Raw genomic sequence first — 21,790 nt, forward strand, 5'->3', positions numbered from 1 at the left:
AAACAGTGAATTTGATTTCTTGAAGCCTGTTTCCCCGATGCTACCTACTTTCTATGCCTTACCCAAGGTTCATAAGGGTCTTGATGTACTTAAGGGGCGTCCTATAATATCTGGAGTCGATTCATATATACAAAACAGTGGTATCTATATTGACGAGATTCTCCGTCCATTTGTCATCTCACTCCCTTCCTACACAAGGGATACTGCAGACCTGTTGGGCAAAATTGATGGCATTGTTGTAGGGGAGGAGGTATTCTTGGCCTCCATTGATGTGGAGGCACTGTATAGTAATATACCACATGACTTGGGGCTTAGAGCTGTTGAGTATTATCTAAACACCAGAAATATTGAATGCTCCAGTCATACTCGGTTCCTTCTGAGTCTCCTTAAATTTTTGCTGTATCATAATGTCTTTAAGTTCGACGGTAAGTACTTCCACCAGCTCAGGGGGACAGCTATGGGGAGCCCTTGTGCTCCCTCGTATGCTAACCTCTTCCTGGGCTGGTGGGAAGAAACCGTCGTATTTACTGATGAGGACCATTGGTGGCAGACACATATTATTTTATGGACTAGATTTATTGACGACGTTTTTGTTTTGTGGTCAGGGACGAGTGCTCTGTTTGAAAAATTTGTAGAACAGCTTAACGTCAATGATTTGGGGCTCCATTTCACATTTGAGATTAATGCTAATGAATTGCCATTTCTGGACGTTACTATACTGAAGGAGCGGGATGGTGGTCTTTCCACTCGAACTTATCGCAAACCTACTGCGACAAATAATCTACTTCGATGGGATAGCCACCACCCGACTCCCTTAAAGATGGGTATCCCGAAGGGCCAATATTTGCGCCTGAGGAGAAATTGCTCCACCATGACGAACTTTAGGACACAGGCTAGGGACATGACCCGACGCTTCCTGGATAGAGGCTACCCTGTCAAGATTCTACATACAGCCCGTGATTTTGCAGAGAAACAGGACAGGGCAGCACTCCTGCATAGATGTGGCAATAGGGATAAATGCAATGAGGATATCACCAGATTAATTGGCACCTTTGATTGCCAGAATGAGCGGGTGCTAGGAGTCCTGAGAAAACACTGGGATGTACTCACGCTGGATCCAGATTTGAGGGGGATGATATCCCAGAAACCGAGTGTTACATATAGGAGAGGTAGATCGATCAGGGACAGATTGGTTCACAGTTGGTATACAAGACCACAACCTGTGGGCACTTGGCTCAATAGAGGTCTCTGTGGTTTTTTCAGATGCGGTGACTGTATATACTGTGGCTCCATGAAACCCTCAAAGTCTGTGATCAGTGCCAAAAATGGCAAAGAATTTTTTCTGAGGAGTTTCTGTAACTGCAAGACCACAGGGGTGATATATGTGGCCACCTGTTCATGCCCCCTAGACTACGTAGGGAAGACTAAGAGGGAACTACGTAGGAGAGTTGGGGAACACCTGGGTGATGTCCGCAACCAGCGGGACACGCCGCTAGGGAGACACATGAATGGACATCATGGAGGGGATATCCATCAGTTATCCTTCCGTGTACTAGAGGTGGTAAAAAAGAACCCTAGGGGGGGTGATCATGACAGGATCCTCCTGAGAAAGGAGTGTGAGTGGATCTTCAGGATGGAGTCGGTACACCCTGGGGGGCTTAATGAGCAATTATCGTATGTTTCTTTCCTTTAAGCCCAGGAGTGCTACTTTGTTGGTTTATGATGGTCATACTGGTCTGTATCCCGCAACTGGGAGGTAAATACTTTGCATTAAATGACATTTTTGTGCATTTTTGATATATATATGTGATGCCTGGTACGGCGAGCCCTCCCCTTCCCCATCCCCCCCTCCCCCCCCCCCTCCACCCTGTTTTTCCTACTCCCGACCAATATTTTTCCCTTGTGTTACATTAAGGGTATTTTTTGTTTTATTTGTCCACATGACTAAATGACATCTTCTCCAACACAAGAATATTAGTGCCTCATTTTTTGAGACCTTAATCAGTAAATAATTAAACCATAATGAAATATTGGAATAATTGATGAAGGGACAGAAACTATCTATGTATACATTTGTATGCTTTGTTTATCTATTGTCCGTGTATGGTCGTCTATATGGATGAGGGATGACTGATGCCCTGGTTTATAAACTCTGCAGTGGTTTGGAGGAGAGGAAGGGGGGTTCTCAGCCCCTATTGCACCAGTTATTAACATGGTGGTGCGTTCCAGACTGGAAGGCAAGCACCGGTCACATGATCGCGGATGTTACCGCATCACTTCCGGTTTGATGCTGGATATCGTAGCGTCACTTCCGGTCATGTGATGCGGTCCCGGTCATGTGATGCGGTTCACCCTGGAACGCAAACGGCCTCCACATGCCTGAATTGGCCGGAGGGAGGATTACATTGGTCACCACGAGGCGTGTGAGTAACGCATTTGTGGCACCAAATGCTGATAAACATGCTGATGGATGAATCATGGACATTTGGGTATATTATCTATATCTATGGGGGGTGATTGGATGGGGGGGTGGGGCTGGGAGGGGGTGGGCCCAGAGGTACCTGGTTCAGTTTAAAAGGGAGCTGCTGGCATCAGGCCCCTTTTCTCATCTGCTCATCTTTACATCTGTCTGTCACGTTGAATATCAGGCCTCCTGATGACCCTGGAGGGAGAAACGCGTTGAGGCAACCAAAGGCGACAATTGGATCATGTATCAGTGATGAGTACACCCCTTTCTTAGTCCCCTGCATCTTTGAATAAGCACATGCACTTTATGGTTTAAAATGCTGCTGTAAAATTATTATTGCATCCTAGTATAAGTGCCTCCTTATCGTTATTTATCACTATGCACTTTAGGCCCACAGCACAGGCACTTTATATTTGTATGCATATTGTCTGATAGGATGCAATAAGGGACTGTTTAGGGGCAGCCTTCGTGGTGTGGGGGCGCCATATGTTATCGTGTATTCAGGGTGCCGACCCCCGCTTGAGGTAGGGAGTGGTTAGGAGACAGCTATTAAGGTCCCCTCCACGTTTTCTGGCGCATCCTCGCCTAACCTCTAAGGCCAATTGATTTACATGATCCTCTTTTTATACCTCATTAGCTATCCGCACTTATGCACTTTATGAGTTTTTGAGCACCTTTCATACCTGCCGCTAGGGATAACTAGGGCAGGCTAAGGATAGCCGGCGGTGAGTGGGGGCGCCATATCGTGCTTTTAGGGTGCCAACCCCCGCGTGAGGTAGTGGACAGGAGGGAGGTTTATATTTAGGGGTTACTTTATCCTTTACCCTCCTCCCTTCTCCACCTGTGCACTTTAGGTTCTATAGTGTTCATTTTGGATGTTTTTAAATTTTATAATAAAATGATGTTTTAAGGGTTTCTAGATATATTTTTCACTTTAAATTACCCTTCACCTTATATATTCTTTCACACATCAGTTTTTTTCCCATCAGTCACAATCCATTTTGTGACTGATGCGACGGATCCATTGCTGATTGTGGTAAAAGTAATGCGATGGATCCCTGCAAAAAAACGGATCCGTCGTAGCACTTTTTTCATGGCAAAAGTTATTTGGCATTGAAAACCTATAAAACCCCATCCCGGAAGAGAGAGACTTTTTTTGACCAGAAGGGAATTTACACCTCTGAGCATGGCCGGTTAAAAAAGACAGATCCTGCGCCCATAGGCTTCCATTAAAACAAACGCCGGATCTGTCGCTGTCTGTTTTTTCAACGCAAACAAAAAATGTTCCTGTGGACGTCGTCTCCGTCCGACAGACAAACATTTTTCGACTGATCCATCATATGACGGATGTAACGTGAGGCCATCCGTCGCTAATACAAGTCAATGAGAAAAAAACGGATCCAGCGCTGGATCCATTTTTTTAAAAATGCAACGGATTACGACTGATGGAAAAAACTGACGTGTGAAAGAGGCGTTATCGATCTGGCCGATGTTAGGATCTTGCAGTCTACATTTACAAGAATTAGACAGTATTCATATGTTCATTAGCCTTTTTGATTTTTAGGTTTCCTATATACTTTTAATGTTATTTTATGACATTTTGAGCTGACACAAAAGGAAAAGTATAATACACTATTATAATAAGGTACAAGTAGATTATTATGTGTGCTGTTCATAACGGAATGAAACAAATCTGTGGATTTTGTTGTAGATTTGCTTTGGCTTTCACTAGAATTGCAAAATGCAAAGTACTTTCTTCCCACAGATCCCAAAACCCCACAGAGCATCTGCCATATGTGACAATACCCCTTGTGTGAGTAATATAGAGGACGTGTCCGTGCGGTCAGCCACATGTACTGACTGCAGGACATTTCCAGCTTAATCACCAGGGATCCCTGCAGGAGGACAGGGCGGGCGCAGTCCTGGGTGTGAATTATAGTCCCAATATTATAAATTAGTTTTCTTGCAGCAATGAACTTCATGGTTAAAAAACTGGTGAAACAAAAAGTGTCTTCAGTTACCCATATAAACGAATTAAATTGTCAGTCCTAGTTACAGAATAAAATCTTGAGTCTAGTTTCTGTTGTCAACGGCTCCACATTGTTGTCTGCACTAGTCGTAGTGTATGGGGCCCATCGTTTTTGGATTTCTAGCTTTTTTTATTATATTTCTTGATTGTCAGTCTCTAAACATAAAGATTATGGTGACATGAAAGATGGTTGTGACTATAGTAATGTCACCTCTATGAGGGGCTCTGATGTATGCTATATTTTATTTTATTTGTTTTTTACCCATTTTTCCAGTCATTAAAAAGAAATACTGATCACAGCTCACACTGACTGATGACGACTGATCCATTTTTGCTTATTTAACTGTAATTGGATTTGGGGGTTACAGATTGAATAAGTAATGAAAATTGATTCCCATCTGTCTTGCAATCTGGTTGGATCAGCTGTAAGAAATTCCTTTTGTGATGAGTCGGCGTTTCTTGACGCTCTGCTGCTATCTGACTTCAGATAATATGCCTTTTTTTGGGGATTTTCAGGGTTTGTTGGGCAAAATCTTCATTAGAGTGTTTGTTAGCAGAGATACAGTGTTATCTATGGTGATGCTGTTGAGAGCAGATCACATGGGATACACAGAGACTGCTGTATACATCACATAGGATACCCTGATATTCTGCTGTATAGAAATCACATAGTGTGTCCTATATGGTGTATACAGCAGTCTCAGTGCCTCCTATGCTGTATATACCACATAGTTTACCCTGTCCTACATGTGGTATACTGAAACGTTGCTGTATACCTCACACGGAATACACTAAGATTGTTATATAAATCAAATATGATACACTTACACTGCTGTAAATATCGCATAGGATACACTAAGACTCTGGTCTGTATATCACATAGGATACCCAGTGCCACGTAGGGAACCCGACTATTGCTGTATACATCACATAAGATACACTGAGACTCTGCTCTATACATAACATAGGATATCCTGTCCCACATAGAATACAGTGATACTTTGCTGTATAAATCACATAGGATACACTGAGACTTTGCAGTGTACACAGTGTACATCACATAGGATACACTGAGACTTTGCAGTGTACACAGTGTACATCACATAGGATGCACTGAGACTTTGCAGTGTACACAGTGTACATCACATAGGATACACTGAGACTTTGCAGTGTACACAGTGTACATCACATAGGATACACTGAGACTTTGCAGTGTACACAGTGTACATCACATAGGATGCACTGAGACTTTGCAGTGTACACAGTGTACATCACATAGGATACACTGAGACTTTGCAGTGTACACAGTGTACATCACATAGGATACACTGAGACTTTGCAGTGTACACAGTGTAAATCACATAGGATACACTGAGACTTTGCTGTCTACACAGTGTACATCACATAGGACTTTGCAGTGTACACAGTGTACATCACATAGGATGCACTGAGACTTTGCAGTGTACACAGTGTACATCACATAGGATACACTGAGACTTTGCAGTGTACACAGTGTACATCACATAGGATACACTGAGACTTTGCAGTGTACACAGTGTACATCACATAGGATACACTGAGACTTTGCAGTGTACACAGTGTACATCACATAGGATACACTGAGACTTTGCAGTGTACACAGTGTACATCACATAGGACTTTGCAGTGTACACAGTGTACATCACATAGGATGCACTGAGACTTTGCAGTGTACACAGTGTACATCACATAGGATACACTGAGACTTTGCAGTGTACACAGTGTACATCACATAGGATACACTGAGACTTTGCAGTGTACACAGTGTACATCACATAGGATACACTAAGTCTCTGCTGTATTTATCACAAAGGATGCACTAAGACTTTGCTGTATACATCACATAGGATACACTGAGACTGTGCTGTATAGATCACATAGCATACATTGAGACTGCTGTATACATCATATAGGATATACTCAGACTGTCATATACATCACAAAGGATATACTCAAACTCTGCCATAAACATCACATAGAATATACTTAGACTATGGCATATACAGCACATAGGATTCCCTCAGACTCTGCCATATACATCAGGAGGCAGCACTGTCATTGATCAATCACTGGAAACCATTAGATAGTGGCAAAAGTAATACGATGGGACCCTTGCATTTTAGAAATTGTAGTCTGTGTTAAGGCACCCACATCAGATTGGAAGAAAGAATCAAGATGACAGACAAACTAGCTATGGTACATTAACTCAATCGGGTATACAGAAGGAATACACAAAAATGTCTACATTATTCTTAAAGAAGCACGCCAACATTTTTTTGCCTATATAGCGCAGAATAAAGTATTAAAGTATTTAATGAAAACCAGATGTTGACAGATCTTAAAAAAAAATTGTCAGATCCAATGAATTCTTCACTCAGGCATCAGTTTGTGTCCCACAGAAATGATTAGAATGCTGTCTTGATCTGTATTTTTATTAAGAAGTTGTTTTATGCCCTTCTTGGGACCACTTCTGTCACAATAAAAGAGCCCCGCACTGGCAGACCTGTGTTTCAATTCACTGGGGGGGGGTTTATAGAAGCCAGACCTTTGACTTTCATTCAAATAAAAGTTATTCTCATAAAATAACTATTACCAAATACACAAAAAGAAAATATTATAAAGAAACCTGTGGACGTTGCGGACGACTTTTAGTATAAAAATAGTATCTGGTCAATATGCTTGAAAACTGCTGTCTGCAAGAACAAATGTAATTTATTTTAATTTTATGAATACGTAATTGAGGGGATGTTACAATCAACACCAAGGTTTCCTGTTATATACGGTATATTATTTTTGAAAACTATTAAAATTGGGATTTTATTGCAGTGAATGTGAAGGAAGACGGAGGACATTCTCTACATGCAGTAATGACTCCTTAAATGCTTCTGGTACTCCAGTCATACCACGCCGAATTTCGTGGCGTCAGCGGATTTTCCTGAGAGTAGCTTCACCAATGAACAGTTCCCCCTCAGATATGCAGCATATAGGTATGTGCGGTAATTTCTGTGTGGAATAGGTAGTTTATGTACTTACAATTACTAGTGTTTGGTACCATTGGTTTGTTATGCAATCACATGTCATGAACTGCTAAAATACCAAAATGTACAGACCAAAAGTTTGGACATACCTTCTCATTCAAAGAGTTAGTTTATTACCATCTCTGCCTTTCTGATCGCTGTATATTGGTCCCTGAATGAGCGCTGTGTATACAGTTTACAAAGCTCTGACAGCAATCCCTTTTCCTGTCCTAGCAATTCTGTGATCACAGGGTTGCAGGAGCTGCTGGCTTTTAATAAACACAGATAAGCCCTGCATTGGAGACAGGAGACTTAATTTGCCCTGTAATTGTGGCTAATACAGTATGTGTCATGGCTCGGTTTGGGGATTCAATCCGGTGACCTCTGGTTTCGTGGTGGGTTCATGTGTCCGCTGGGTTATTGCCTTTTCTTCCCTGTCCAAATGCTGATGGTTCTTATGGTCTTTGTTTTCCTTTTTTGGCTTGCTCCTCTCCAGGTGTTTCTTATTTTCCCGTTATTGTTTCGTCATTCTAGTTTGGGTTACATATGTTTACCTTTCACTACAGTTCCTTATGTTACTAGCTATATCTCTGTGTGGACTTGTTTCTGGGAGTTCCAGCACTTCAGCTCAAGGCTTTAGGTTTGACATAAACACCAGTTGAGTGTCTTCTATGAGTCGGTCTGTTTTCCTTCCTTCACCTTATTTGAACTTGTTTCAGTTTATTGTACACTGGATTTCTGTTTGTCATTGCACACCTTCCTGTTCCCTTGTAGGCAGTGTGTGGTGGCTGGTCTCCCCCTCCCCTCACTCCCACTTGTCGACCTTTCAGGAAGTCAAGTCCAAGCTGGTGCTGTTAGTTGTGTGGCTAGGGTCTTTTAGGGGTACTTTGCACACTACGACATCGCAAGCCGATGGTAGCGATGCCGAGCGTGATAGTCCCCCGTCGCAGCTGTGATATCTAGTGATAGCTGCCGTAGCGAACATTATCGCTACGGCAGCTTCACATGCACTTACCTGCCCTGCGACGTCGCTCTGGCCGGCAAACCGCCTCCTTCCTAAGGGGGCAAGTCGTGCGGCGTCACAGCGATGTCACACGGCAGGCAGCCAATAGAAGCAGGGGGGCTTAGATGAGCGGGACGTAAACATCCCGCCAACCTCCTTCCCTCCTCATTGCAGCTGGGACGCAGGTAAGGCTAAGTTCACATTTCCGCTAAAATCTATCAGTCACAATCCGCTGCTCTTGTAAACAGCGGAATCCGTTTAGCGGATTCCGCTGCTCCCATAGACTTGTATGAGCAGCGGATTGTGACTGATGATGCTGCGTTGCACCCTCCGCCCGACTGATCAGTCGTGGAACGACTGACCGCCGGGCGGGAGGAACGCAGCATGTAACGTTTTTTGAGCAGCGAGATCCGTCGGATTTCGCTGCGCATGCTCTCTGGCTCCCTGCACACGTCACCAGCTTTGGTTGGTTACCCGATATTTACCCTGGTTACGGTGCAAGGAGCCAGCGCTAAGCGGTGTAGGCCCGTAACCAAGGTAAATATCGGGTAACCAAGGTAAACATCGGGTGCTTTGCTGTTACCCGATATTTAGGCTGGTTACGTGTGCAGGGAGGCCGACACTTCCCCGCTCGGCCCCGCCCCCTCCCGCACTCCGCACATGTATGTACACACACACACACACACACACCTGTCCCCAGCCATGCAGACAAGCACTGACACCCTCGTCTGGCCCCGCCCCCTGCTCGGCTCCGCCCCCTCCCGCACTTTGCATGTGCACACACACACATACATACATACATACATGCACATACACACACTCACTCACACATACACTCACCTGTCCCCAGCCATGCAGACCGCAGCACTTCTACTGACATCCTCAGCGCCTGGCCCCGCCCCCCGCTCGGCTCCGCCCCCTCCCGCACTTTGCATGTGCACACACATACATACATACATACATACATACATACATACATGCACATACACACACTCACAGATACACTCACCTGTCCCCAGCCATGCAGACCGCAGCACTTCCACTGACATCCTCAGCGCCTGGCCCCGCCCCCCGCTCGGCTCTGCCCCCGAACTCCGCCCCCCGCTCGGCTCTGCCCCCGAACTCCGCCCCCCGCACACAACGGAATCCGACAAAGAATTCTGTTCTTTGTCATCCGTTGTACAGCGTTGAACAGCGCATCAGTCACATGCGTCAAGCGACGCATGTGACTGATACAAATCAACGGAAATGTGAACTTAGCCTAAGGCGATGTTCCTCACTCCTGCGGCTTCACACACAGCGATGTGTGCTGCCGCAGGAACGAGGAACAACATCGTAACATTGGTCCTTCCGAAATTATGGAAATGACCGACCCTACACCGATCATACGATTTCGACGCTTTTGCGCTTGTTAATCGTAGTAAAAAGGTTTCACATACTCCGATGTCGACAGCGATGCCGGATGTGCGTCACTTTAGATTTGACCCCACCGACATCGCACCTGCGATGTCGTAGTGTGCAAAGTACCTCTTAGTCTGCACAGAGACCAGTTAGGTGTGGCCTCACCTTCCCCTATTCTTTTACCCCTGTGTGTGAGTGATTTATGTTCATAATAATACAACAGTGCCAGTTACAGGGGAAATCAGTAATAATAAAAATGTCTTTAAATGTTGAATTTTTCTTTAAGGAAAAAATTAAGATAAGGCTATGTGCGCATGTTGCGTGTTATCATGCTTTTACGCTGCGTTCTGCACCGCAGCGTAAAAGCATGCGTGCTGCGTCCCCAGCACAATCTATGAAGAGTGTGCAAATTCTATCCGCAAGTTGCGTTTTAGAACGCAGCGTTTCGGCTGCTGCCAAGGCGCTGCATTCTAAAAAGCAACATGTCACTTCTTTTGTGCGTTTTGGTTGCATTTTCCATCCACTCTCTCTCTGTCTGTCAATGTTGGTCTCTTTCTCTATCTGTCTGTCGGTCTCTCTGTCTTCCTATCGGTCTGTCTCTCTCTCTCTGTCGATCTATCCCTCTCCCTCTCTCATACTCACGATCACTGACCGATCACCGGCGCGGCGCTGCACGGCTGTCACACTGCGGCGGCTTCTCCAGCTTTTGAAAATATCGGTCACTCATTATTCCATCTCGTATTCACTGCTTCCCCTGCCCAGCGGCGCCTATGATTGGTTGCATTCAGACGTGCCCCCATGCTGAGTGACAGCTGTCTCACTGCAACGAATCACAGCCGCCGGTGGGCGGGTCTATGTAGTGCAGTTAAATAAATAAATAAATAATTTAAAAAAAACAGCGTGCGGTCCCCCCCAATTTTAATGCCAGCCAGATAAAGCCATACGGCTGAAGGCTGGTATTCTCAGGATGGGGAGCTCCACGTTATGGGGAGCCCCCCACCCTAACAATATCAGTCAGCAGCCGCCCAGAATTGCCGCATACATTATATGCGACAGTTCTGGGGCTGTACCCGGCTCTTCCCGATTTGCCCTGGTGCTTTGGCAAATCGGGGTAATAAGGAGTTAATGGCAGCCCATAGCTGCCACTAAGTCCTACATTAATCATTGCAGGCGTCTATGAGACACCCCCAGTGATTAACCTGTAAGTGAAAGTAAATTAACACATACACCCAAAAAAATGTTTTATTTGAAATAAAAGACAAAAAACACCCTCTTTCACCACTTTATTAAAATCCCCAAACACCCCTCCAGGTCCGGCGTAATCCTCACGAGGTCCCACGAAGCATCCAGCTCTGCTACATGAAGCTGACAGGAGCGGCTGTAGAACACCACCGCTCCTGTCAACTCCACGCAGAAACTGAAGTGAGTCGCACTGTCAGCCGAGACGTCACTCAGGTAACCTGAGTGACGGCACCGCTGATCGCGCGGCTCACTTCAGTCACTCAGGGGATTTGCGGTCACCGGTGAGTCCTTCACCTGTGATCGCAAATCAAGCCGCAGCACACGCACAGAGCCGCGTGATCACAATGAAGTCGGGTAAAGTTCATCCGAGTTCATTCTGATCGCGCGGCTCTGTCTCGCAGCCAGCCATGCTCTTTTTGACAGTGCGGTCCCACTCGGCTCTGCTGCAAGTCTATGGGGATGCTGCAGAGCCGAGTGGGACAGCACTGTCAAAAATGTGCACTCTGGATGCTTTTCCCACTCTGTCTATGGCAGAGCAAGCATCCAGAACGCATGAATTCAGCAGGAATTCTGTAGTAACAATGCGTCTCAGAACGCAGCTTTTCGGCTGTGTTCTGAGACGCACATGCAGTGACTTACACGCTGCGGAATAGAACGCAACGTGCACACATAGCCTAAAAATGTAATTTAAAATTAGGTCCCATGTATATAACGAAAAAAAGAGGGAAAAGTCATTTTAATATTTAAATGAAATTTAGTTTCTTTCAGACATGCAGTCTTAACATCTCTAAAAAACAAAAATAATGTGCCTAGTGATGAGCGAGGAGGAATGGCCATATAGAACTGTGTAATGCTCTTGGAGTCTACATGATATTTGCAGTGTAAATTACACCCAAAAGCTGAAAAGATCTAAAGTTGTCACTGAAACAAGAAGTACAAGTATGTTTATATAGAAAACAGGAAGTCTGGGCAATGAGAGAATGTAGGTTTTCTTCATAAGGACGCGACACCAGTCAGCTGGAAAATGTTACGACCTTTGATTCGTAAGGTTTGATGTGGTGGAAAATATTCCAGATATTCTTTGTCTCCATTATTTCAGATTATATAGATGGGAATGATTTGCTGCCATTGTCTCCTCTTTCTCCAACCATGGAAGAGGACCCTCTATCATTCCTTCTCAAGGACGACAATGCTTCTGACAGTACGGATGGAAGGCGGACGGCTGAAGATCTCCAGAGGTTATGGAGGAAAGCCATACATCAACAGATTTTATTACTGAGAATGGAAAAGGAAAACCTGAAACTTGAAGGTTAGATCTAAATGTGATGTAAAGTGAAACTACTAAAAGTGTGATGCTTTACCATATATATTGCTCTACAGCATTCGTGTCTCATACAGTAGATACTCAGAGTGATCACAAGTTCCTCATTAGAACAATATGCCGTTGTAATATTTCTCTGGTCATACAGTTATTGTGAGAGCTCGTTTTGGTTGTATAGTGCTGGACATTGTGTGATTCCACAATACTATCTCCTTACGGTACAGATCTCTGGTAATATGTATTGTTGTCATACTACATTGTTCCGAGCACTACCCTGCCCAACAGGTTTGCGGAAACATATGAAGTTGTGCTGGTCATCCTTGTAATGAGAAGCGTGAGAGCAAACAATCACATTGCGTATCAGGCTGCCGAGATAAATCTTTGGGTTTCTGATACATATTCTAAATTAAGGGTAATAATGCTCATTAATAAAATGCTTGTTTTTCTTTTCTGCTTTCATGGAATGTATGAACTAATTCTTTTTATTTTAGAAGGTAAGAAAAAAATTAAATGTTTTGTAATTTTTATCATTATTTAAAGGGGTATTCCTATCTAACATCCTATCCCAATGTGTAGTAGGTGTAATAATAATAATAATAATTGCAAAAACCTCCAGTTAGAAATTTAATATAGTTTTTCTGGTGCACTATGTTGCTTACTTCATGTCAGGGCATTGCAGGACCCTAGGTGTCCGTAGTTACGACCACAAGCAACTAATTACAGTAACTGTCACTATATGCGTGGTTGTAACCATACCTATTGATACCTATTGTCTTGCAATGCCCTGAATATGAGGTAAGTGACACAGTGAATCAGAAGACCTACTACATTTCTAATTTGAGGTATTTGGTAATATTCTTATTATTACACCTACTACATATTAGGATAGGATCTTGGAGATGGCAATACCCCTTTAAGTATTTCAAATAACCACCAAATATATGAAAATTCTGATGAACTGGGTAGCACTGACATTCAAAATCTATGAGATTTGGGTAAGAATTCTGTGAGAGGTCTAGTAGTAAAAATATTGGCTTCATGAATGACCATTTCAGGGGCAGACAGATGAGGGCTATTATACTTGTTGTGGATCATCCAAGTGTTACATTTTACCATAGCTTCCCCTAGAACTCTTATACACTTCCAATATTCAGGTTTTTATATCACTGCAGACAATTGCTGGCCTCCTCCTGATGTTTTACTGTATAAATATATGGTTCCATTATTAGCTGGATGGCATCTATTGATGGTATAGCTTAGTTACCGCACCTAAAAGGAAGTCCCCTTAACTGAACTGTCTTTTACCCGATGGATAAGTCTTACTTGTTAATATTCTATCTTAATGGCACATGGATAATACATACAGTATAGCCATATTGTGGTTTAACAATAGTAAATTCACTTTTAGGGTAAACTCACATGATGACGTTTGATGCATATGTGTTAATTATTATAATTCTAAGCACCTAATACACCAGTTGTGAACTCTCCCAGTGTTCTTTCTCTTTCCTACTTGTTCCTTGTTTTATGGTTTATCTTTATCATTTCCAGCTAGCAGAGATGAGCTGCAGTCCAGAAAAATAAAGCTGGATTATGAGGAAGTTGGTATGTGTCAAAAAGAAGTCTCAAGTCTATGGGATAAGAAATTAAACTACAGGACTAAGATCCGGTTTGATATGGAAGAGATATATGCAACACTAAAAGAAGGTACTGCCATTTTGATGCTTTTGTTAATCACTTGCATGAGATTTATTAATACATGTTGGCAGTACAGCACGTCGTCATTTTGAGGGGACAATCCCCTTTGTCTAAGCCAGATTATGTGTGACAGGGCCATTAGAGGCAGAACATTGCATACTGGATATCCTACTAGAAGAAACAAATAAAGTTTTTCCAGGTCACCTATTCCAGGAGGACCACTCATGCAGGACCGTGCAGGGAAGATAAAGTCGGCAAAACTTGAAACATTAGATCCAGGGCGGTAATTCCAGCTAACTTGGTCCAGAAATGTGAGTAAATAAAACTTTTTATTAAATAAACATTAAAATCAGTCCATGTGGGTCCCAAAAAATTGGGCTCAGACAGAGGACGCATTTCAATTTTTTGGGACCCACATGGACTGATTTTAATGTTTATTTAATAAAAAGGTTTTTTTACTCACATTTCTGGAGCAAGTTTGCTGGAATTACCGCCCTGGATCTAATGTATATCCTACTAGGTATATGCTGTAATCTAGCTAATATTCCTTTTGGCTGCTGAGCACCACTAAGAAGCTCACTCTTAGATCCCTCTAGAACGGAAATATGAGTCTGAGGTGGCTAAGCACAAAATGCCAGGTTCTCTATTTACTATAAAAAATAAATTCATGGAATCATGGCCTAAGCTTCACAAGGCCAGTTTATCTGGTTATTCCTAAAACCTTATGTCTTGGCATAATTCTGTACGTACAGATGAAATCATATGTGTCAACTAGTGTTGAGCGGACCCGAAATGTAAAAATCCGGATCCGCGCGGTTTCAGCGTTCGGGTCGGACGCGGGAATCTGGCTGCACGATTCGGATCCGGGTTTTTTTTTTTTCTCTCTCTCTCTATCTCTCTCTATCTCTCTATCTATCTCTATCTCGTGTCCCGGATCCGCTCCTCATTACATGGGCCCGGATTCCAGATCGGATCCGGACTTCTTTGACAACCCGCGACGGATCCGCCGGACCCGGATTATTAGAAGTCCGCTCAACTCTAGTATCAACTCAACTTGTTTTGAAATTTGTTCCATTTTGAGGATATCACCTCCAATGATGCCCCCTATGCGATATTTACCCTGCATTTTATTTGACCAATCACAATATAAACATAGGAGGAGGACGAATCAAACATTTCTTCATCGTTCCTTATGGGAGACCCAAACCATGGGTGTATAGCTTCTGCCTCCGGAGGACACACAAAGTACTACACTCAAACGTGTAGCTCCTCCCTCCGGGCTATATACATCCCCTGGATGACAATCTAACCAGTTCAATGCTTTGTGTTTCAGGAGGTCACACACACACATGCATTCTCTGATTTTTTCATTTTTATTTTTTGATTTTAAAGATTTGGAAGAAAAGCGGGTCCAGTCTGGACTCCCGGCATGTCCCTTCTCACCCCACTGTGTCGGCGGTGCTGTTAAGGTTGACTTTACAAGGCTGGAGCCTTCACATGCCGCGCTCCTTCACATCCTCTGAGAGGCTCTGGGTTGAAGTGGGAGCCGTCACGGTCCTCTCTGCTTGCAGAAGACCGGTCTCCATCCGCAGCCCTGTCTGGTTCCTGCTGGAAGGAGCGTTTAACCCCCCCTCAGGGACTGGCCCTGCGTCTCAAAAAGCTAAGTATTGAGACGTTTTTCAGGGGTCCCGGGTACTTTTATTAGGGGGAAAGTATGTTTTTTATGTTTACTGTAAATTCCGGCCGGTTCTGGGGATTTCCCCTGAGAACCGCGCCGAAGGTGCCTGCTCGTCGGCCGCATGTTAAAATCTAGGCCCCGGCTTCTGTTTGGGCCTAGTTTCGGTTTCATCTTCCTCTGCATGTCATTCATGCAGGCAGGGGAATAGAGTGGCGCCGCCCACCGGCCATCCAGCAAAGGGGAGGACACTCCTCTCTGAGGAGATGTTTCCCTCCCCTGCATCTCTCCTTAGCCCTCCGGTTTCCCGCTCTTGGGCTAATCCCCGCCCCCCCTCCTCCTCCCAGCGCCATTTTCTCAGCGTTTATCACACTGATCGGCGCTGGCTGCTGAATCTGCTGCTTTCTTGGAAGGCTGACGCTTTACTGGGGGTCTGAGCTGTGGAATCCGGAGGGCACACAGAGAGCGGTCGGGTAAGCCACAACCTCTGGTTGTGGGCTTTATTATACACTCTCAGGACATTCTATACGAGTGTATTCTTACTGCAGAGCTTCCACCTCAGCAGCATGTCTGTCACCCGGAGCAAGGCTGCAAACATGTACGCTATATGCACTGCATGTAAGCGCATTCTGCCAGAGCCAAGCACATACCCACATTGTGATGCCTGTGCTAACATGGTTGTGTCTCAGCCTGGAGCCTCCTCAGGGGTCCCTCCGGCTGCTCCGGCCCCGGTGGCTGAACCCCCGGCTTGGGTAGCATCCTTTTCCCAAGCTATTTCCCAGTCTTTTGCCGACTCCATGGGGCAGCTGTCCCGGACACTGCTGACCATGCATCAGCCCTCTTCTCAGGGTGCCTCTGCTGCTCCGAGTTCTGCAGAGCTCTCAGAGCAGGTCCTAGGACCCCGTCCCCCTAAACGGAGACGCAGGGACCCTTCTCCTTCCTCGTCCCACGGCTCTGATTCACGAGCCGAGGTGCAGGGCGAGGAGGATTCGTTTACTGTGGGCTCAGACGCTGCCTCTATGTACCCCATTGACGTGTCTGAGGGTGATGCGGCTGTTAGTGACTTGATTGCATCCATTAACTCCGTACTGAACCTCAATCCACCAGAGTCAGAGGAACAAGCCTCTCTGGTAGAGATACACCAGTTTACCTCTCCTAAGAGAGCTAAGAGTATGTTTTTTAACCACTCCAGTTTTCGGACCACTGTTACCAAGCCCAGGGTCTGTCCTGACAAACGTTTTCCGAAGCGTACTTCTGATGACCGTTTTCCTTTTCCTCCAGAGGTGGTTAAGGAATGGGCCCAGTCTCCAAAGGTAGACCCTCCAGTGTCCAGAATCTCAGCCCGCACAGTCGTAGCTGTGGCTGATGGCACTTCTCTTAAGGATCCCACTGACCGCCAGGTTGACCTTCTGGCCAAGTCTGTATATGAGGTGACAGGAGGCTCGTTCTCCCCGTCTTTTGCGGCAGTGTGGGCTCTTAAGGCAGTCTCTGCCTCTCTGGCAGAGATACATTCCCTCACCAGGGACTCTATGCCTGAGATGGATGCCTTAACTTCTCAAGCTTCGGCTTTTTCATCCTACGCCATGTCTGCCATCCTGGAGGCTTCTCACCGCACGGCGGTGGCCTCCGCTAACTCCCTCGCGATCCGCAGGAGCTTGTGGCTTCGAGAGTGGAAAGCAGACGCTTCCTCTAAGAAGTACCTTGCGGGTCTTCCTTTTGCTGGGTCCCGGCTGTTTGGTGAACAACTGGATGAAATAATTAAGGAAGCTACTGGCGGGAAGAGTACTTCCTTGCCACAAACTAAAACCAGAAAACCTGTCCAGGGCAGGAACCAATCGAGGTTTCGTTCCTTTCGTTCCTCTAACTGGTCATCCTCTAAGCCCTCGACCTCGTCCACTACCGCAGCCAAGGATCGTAAGCCCAACTGGCGCGCGAAGCCGCGTCCTCAAAAGACCGGAGGAGCCGCTGCCACTAAGGCAGCCTCCTCTTGACTATCTGGCTGCGCCAGCAACGTCCTTGGTCGGTGGCAGGCTCTCCCACTTTGGCGACGTGTGGTTTCAACACGTCTCCGATCAGTGGGTGCGAGATATCATCTCCCACGGCTACAGGATAGAATTTTCTTCCAGCCCGCCAAACAGATTTTTTCTGTCCACCCCCCCCTGCTCCAAAGCCGCCGCCTTCTCTCAGGCCGTGGCATCCCTGCAGGCCAACGGTGTAATTGTTCCGGTTCCCGCCCGGGAACGGTTCAGCGGTTTCTACTCAAACCTCTTTCTAGTCCCCAAGAAGGACGGTTCCTTCCGGCCCATCCTGGATCTCAAGCTTCTCAACAAGCATGTTCAGGTGCGGCATTTTCGCATGGAATCTCTGAGATCGGTCATTGCCTCAATGACCCAAGGAGATTTTCTGGCATCCATCGACATCAGAGATGCCTATCTGCATGTGCCTATTGCGGTTTCACACCAGCGTTGGCTACGCTTTGCAATCGGAGAGGAACATTTCCAATTCGTGGCTCTCCCCTTCGGCTTAGCCACGGCCCCTCGAGTATTCACCAAGGTCATGGCATCAGTGGTTGCGGTTCTGCACCTCCAGGGGTTGGCAGTGATTCCTTACCTGGACGACCTTCTAGTCAAGGCCTCATCCAGTGCAGACTGCCAGCGGAGTGTCTCACTCACTCTCGCCACGCTCGTCCAGTTCGGGTGGCTTGTCAACCTGCCCAAGTCCACTCTGACCCCGACCCAGGTTCTTCTTTACCTAGGGATGCAATTCGAGACTCTGCCGGCACTTGTCAAGTTGCCCTTAGTCAAACAGCAGTCCCTTCGTCTGGCGGTGCGCTCTCTGCTGAGGCACCGCCGTCATTCCACCAGACACCTCATGCAGGTGCTAGGTCAGATGGTGGCATCAATGGAAGCGGTTCCCTTTGCCCAGTTCCATCTGCGTCCCCTGCAGCTGGACATTCTCCGCTGTTGGGACAAGCGGATCTCTTCCTTGCACAGGCTGGTGGCTCTGTCGTCACAGACCAGGAGCTCCCTTCAGTGGTGGCTTCGGCCCCTCTCTCTGTCTCAGGGACGCTCCTTCCTGACTCCGTCCTGGGTGATCCTCACCACGGATGCCAGCCTCTCCGGTTGGGGAGCAGTATTTCTCCATCACCGAGCACAGGGCACTTGGACTCCGTCCGAATCAGCCCTCTCGATCAATGTGCTGGAGATCAGAGCTGTGTTTCTAGCTCTCCTAGCCTTTCACCACCTGTTGGCGGGCAGGCACATTCGAGTTCAGTCGGACAACGCGACAGCGGTTGCCTACATCAATCACCAGGGCGGGACTCACAGCCGTCTGGCGATGTTGGAGGTTCAACGAATCCTCCAGTGGACGGAGGACTCCAAGTCCACCATATCTGCAGTCCACATCCCAGGCGTGGAAAACTGGGAGGCCGATTATCTCAGCCGTCAAACCGTGGACAGCGGCGAGTGGGCCCTGCATCCGTCAGTGTTCAGATCAATCTGCCGCAAGTGGGGCACTCCGGAGGTGGATCTAATGGCATCCCGGCCCAACAACAAGGTTCCGGTTTACATGGCTCGCTCCCACGATCCTCAGGCCTTCGCAGCGGACGCACTGGTTCAAGATTGGTCTCAGTTCCGTCTGGCCTATGTGTTTCCCCCTCTAGCTCTCTTGCCCAGGGTTCTGCGCAAGATCGGAATGGAGGGCCGTCGAGTCATAATCATTGCTCCGGACTGGCCCAGGCGAGCTTGGTACCCAGACCTGCTCCGTCTGTCCGTAGGGGTGCCGTGGCACCTCCCGGACCGCCCAGACCTTCTCTCTCAAGGTCCATTCTTCCGCCAGAATTCTGCGGCTCTCAGATTGACGGCGTGGCTCTTGAGTCCTGGATCCTGACGGCTTCAGGCATTCCCTCTGAGGTCATCTCCACTATGACTCAGGCTCGGAAGTCTTCCTCGGCCAAGATTTACCATAGGACTTGGAGGATATTCCTGTCCTGGTGTCGCTCGTCCGACCATGCTCCTTGGCCGTTCTCCTTGCCGACCATTCTGTCTTTTCTACAGTCCGGTCTACAGCTAGGACTGTCCCTCAATTCCCTCAAGGGACAGGTGTCGGCTCTGTCGGTATTGTTCCAGCGGCGTATCGCCAGACTGGCTCAGGTGCGCACCTTCATGCAGGGCGCATCTCACATCATTCCTCCTTACCGGCGGCCCTTGGATCCCTGGGACCTTAATCTGGTCCTCACGGCCTTACAGAAACCCCCCTTTGAGCCTCTCAGGGAGGTTCCCTTGTTTAGACTTTCACAGAAAGTTGTTTTTCTAGTAGCCATAACTTCTCTCAGGAGAGTTTCTGATTTGGCTGCGCTCTCTTTGGAATCCCCCTTTTTGGTGTTTCACCAAGACAAGGTGGTTCTTCGTCCGACTCCGGACTTTCTCTCTAAGGTGGTGTCTCCTTTCCACCTTAACCAGGACATTTCATTGCCTTCTCTTTGTCCGGCCCCTGTGCATCGCTTTGAGAAGGCGTTGCATTCCTTAGATTTGGTGCGGGCGCTCCGAATCTATGTGTCACGCACCGCCGTTTTTAGGCGGTGCACCTCACTTTTTGTGCTAACCACTGGTCAGCGCAAGGGTCTTGCTGCTTCTAAACCGACCCTAGCTCGTTGGATCAGGTCGGCTATCACCGATGCCTACCAGTGTTCTCAGGTGCCTCCTCCGCCAGGGATTAAGGCGCACTCGACCAGAGCTGTCGGTGCCTCCTGGGCTTTCAGGCACCAGGCTACGGCTCAGCAGGTTTGTCAGGCTGCCACGTGGTCCAGTCTGCACACTTTTTCGAAGCACTACCAAGTGCATGCTCATGCTTCGGCAGATGCGAGCTTGGGCAGATGCATTCTTCAGGCGGCTGTCGCCCATTTGTGAAGTTAGGTTTTGCCTACTTCTCAGTTTGGTTTATTTCCCACCCATGGACTGCTTTGGAACGTCCCATGGTTTGGGTCTCCCATAAGGAACGATGAAGAAAAAGAGAATTTTGTTTACTTACCGTAAATTCTTTTTCTTATAGTTCCGACATGGGAGACCCAGCACCCTCCCTGTTGCCTGTTGGCAGTTTTTTGTTCCGTGTGTTTCACCGGCTGTTGTTAGTAGACAGAGTTCCGGTCTTTCCGAGTTTTACTCTATCTCTACTTATGGGTGGATGTCCTCCTTCAGCTTTTGCACTGAACTGGTTAGATTGTCATCCAGAGGGTGTATATAGCCCGGAGGGAGGAGCTACACGTTTGAGTGTAGTACTTTGTGTGTCCTCCGGAGGCAGAAGCTATACACCCATGGTTTGGGTCTCCCATGTCGGAACTATAAGAAAAAGAATTTACGGTAAGTAAACAAAATTCTCTTTTTCCAATTGCCTCCTTCTTTACCAGTTTGCTGCTGCCTTACTGTCTATATACCACTCATGTATGGTCCGCCACTCTGGAGCTCTCGTCGAACAGTCATGGAGAGACACTATCTTTTCAGTCCTTGTGCGCTCTGTTTACTGAGATAAAGTGGCTGAAAATGAGCTGTGCTATGTTCAAAAAGGAGATTGGCTTATAATGGGGAAAATGAGCCTGATGCAGCACAGCTCAGCTGTGCAATGTTTGGCTCTGCTGTGCCCCGACAATAGGAGGCCGTCTCATAATGCAGAGAAAGCGCAGGACTGAGGCTGCCTTCAGTCCTGTGATTTCGCTGTAAAATACATTTTTATGTAAATGTATAAATACAACGTTTTTGCAACCGTTTCAGTTCTTGTCATAAAATAACAGCTTGACCATCCGTGTGAACATACCCTGAAAGTGAACTGCTGAGCTGTGCTACTGTTGACTCTGCTGTTCCATCAATGAGACATTTGAGTATCAGTGAGATATGGAGTTACAGG

The 21,790-nt window shown here is 46.5% G+C and overlaps 1 protein-coding gene across 3 annotated transcripts in view; it reads left to right on the top strand.

Moving 5' to 3' along the window:
• Positions 1 to 21,790, top strand: part of TBC1D4 (TBC1 domain family member 4) — a 193,571-nt gene that overhangs the window by 156,416 nt on the left and 15,365 nt on the right. For all 3 annotated transcript variants that reach the window (XM_075336810.1, XM_075336811.1, XM_075336812.1), the window contains 3 exons: positions 7,362 to 7,522; positions 12,298 to 12,507; positions 14,071 to 14,226. In XM_075336810.1, coding sequence (XP_075192925.1) covers positions 7,362 to 7,522; positions 12,298 to 12,507; positions 14,071 to 14,226 — 527 coding nt within the window. The remainder of the gene's footprint in view (positions 1 to 7,361; positions 7,523 to 12,297; positions 12,508 to 14,070; positions 14,227 to 21,790) is intronic.

This window comes from Anomaloglossus baeobatrachus, chromosome 2 (assembly GCF_048569485.1).
Source record: "Anomaloglossus baeobatrachus isolate aAnoBae1 chromosome 2, aAnoBae1.hap1, whole genome shotgun sequence".
Taxonomy (NCBI): domain Eukaryota; kingdom Metazoa; phylum Chordata; class Amphibia; order Anura; family Aromobatidae; genus Anomaloglossus; species Anomaloglossus baeobatrachus.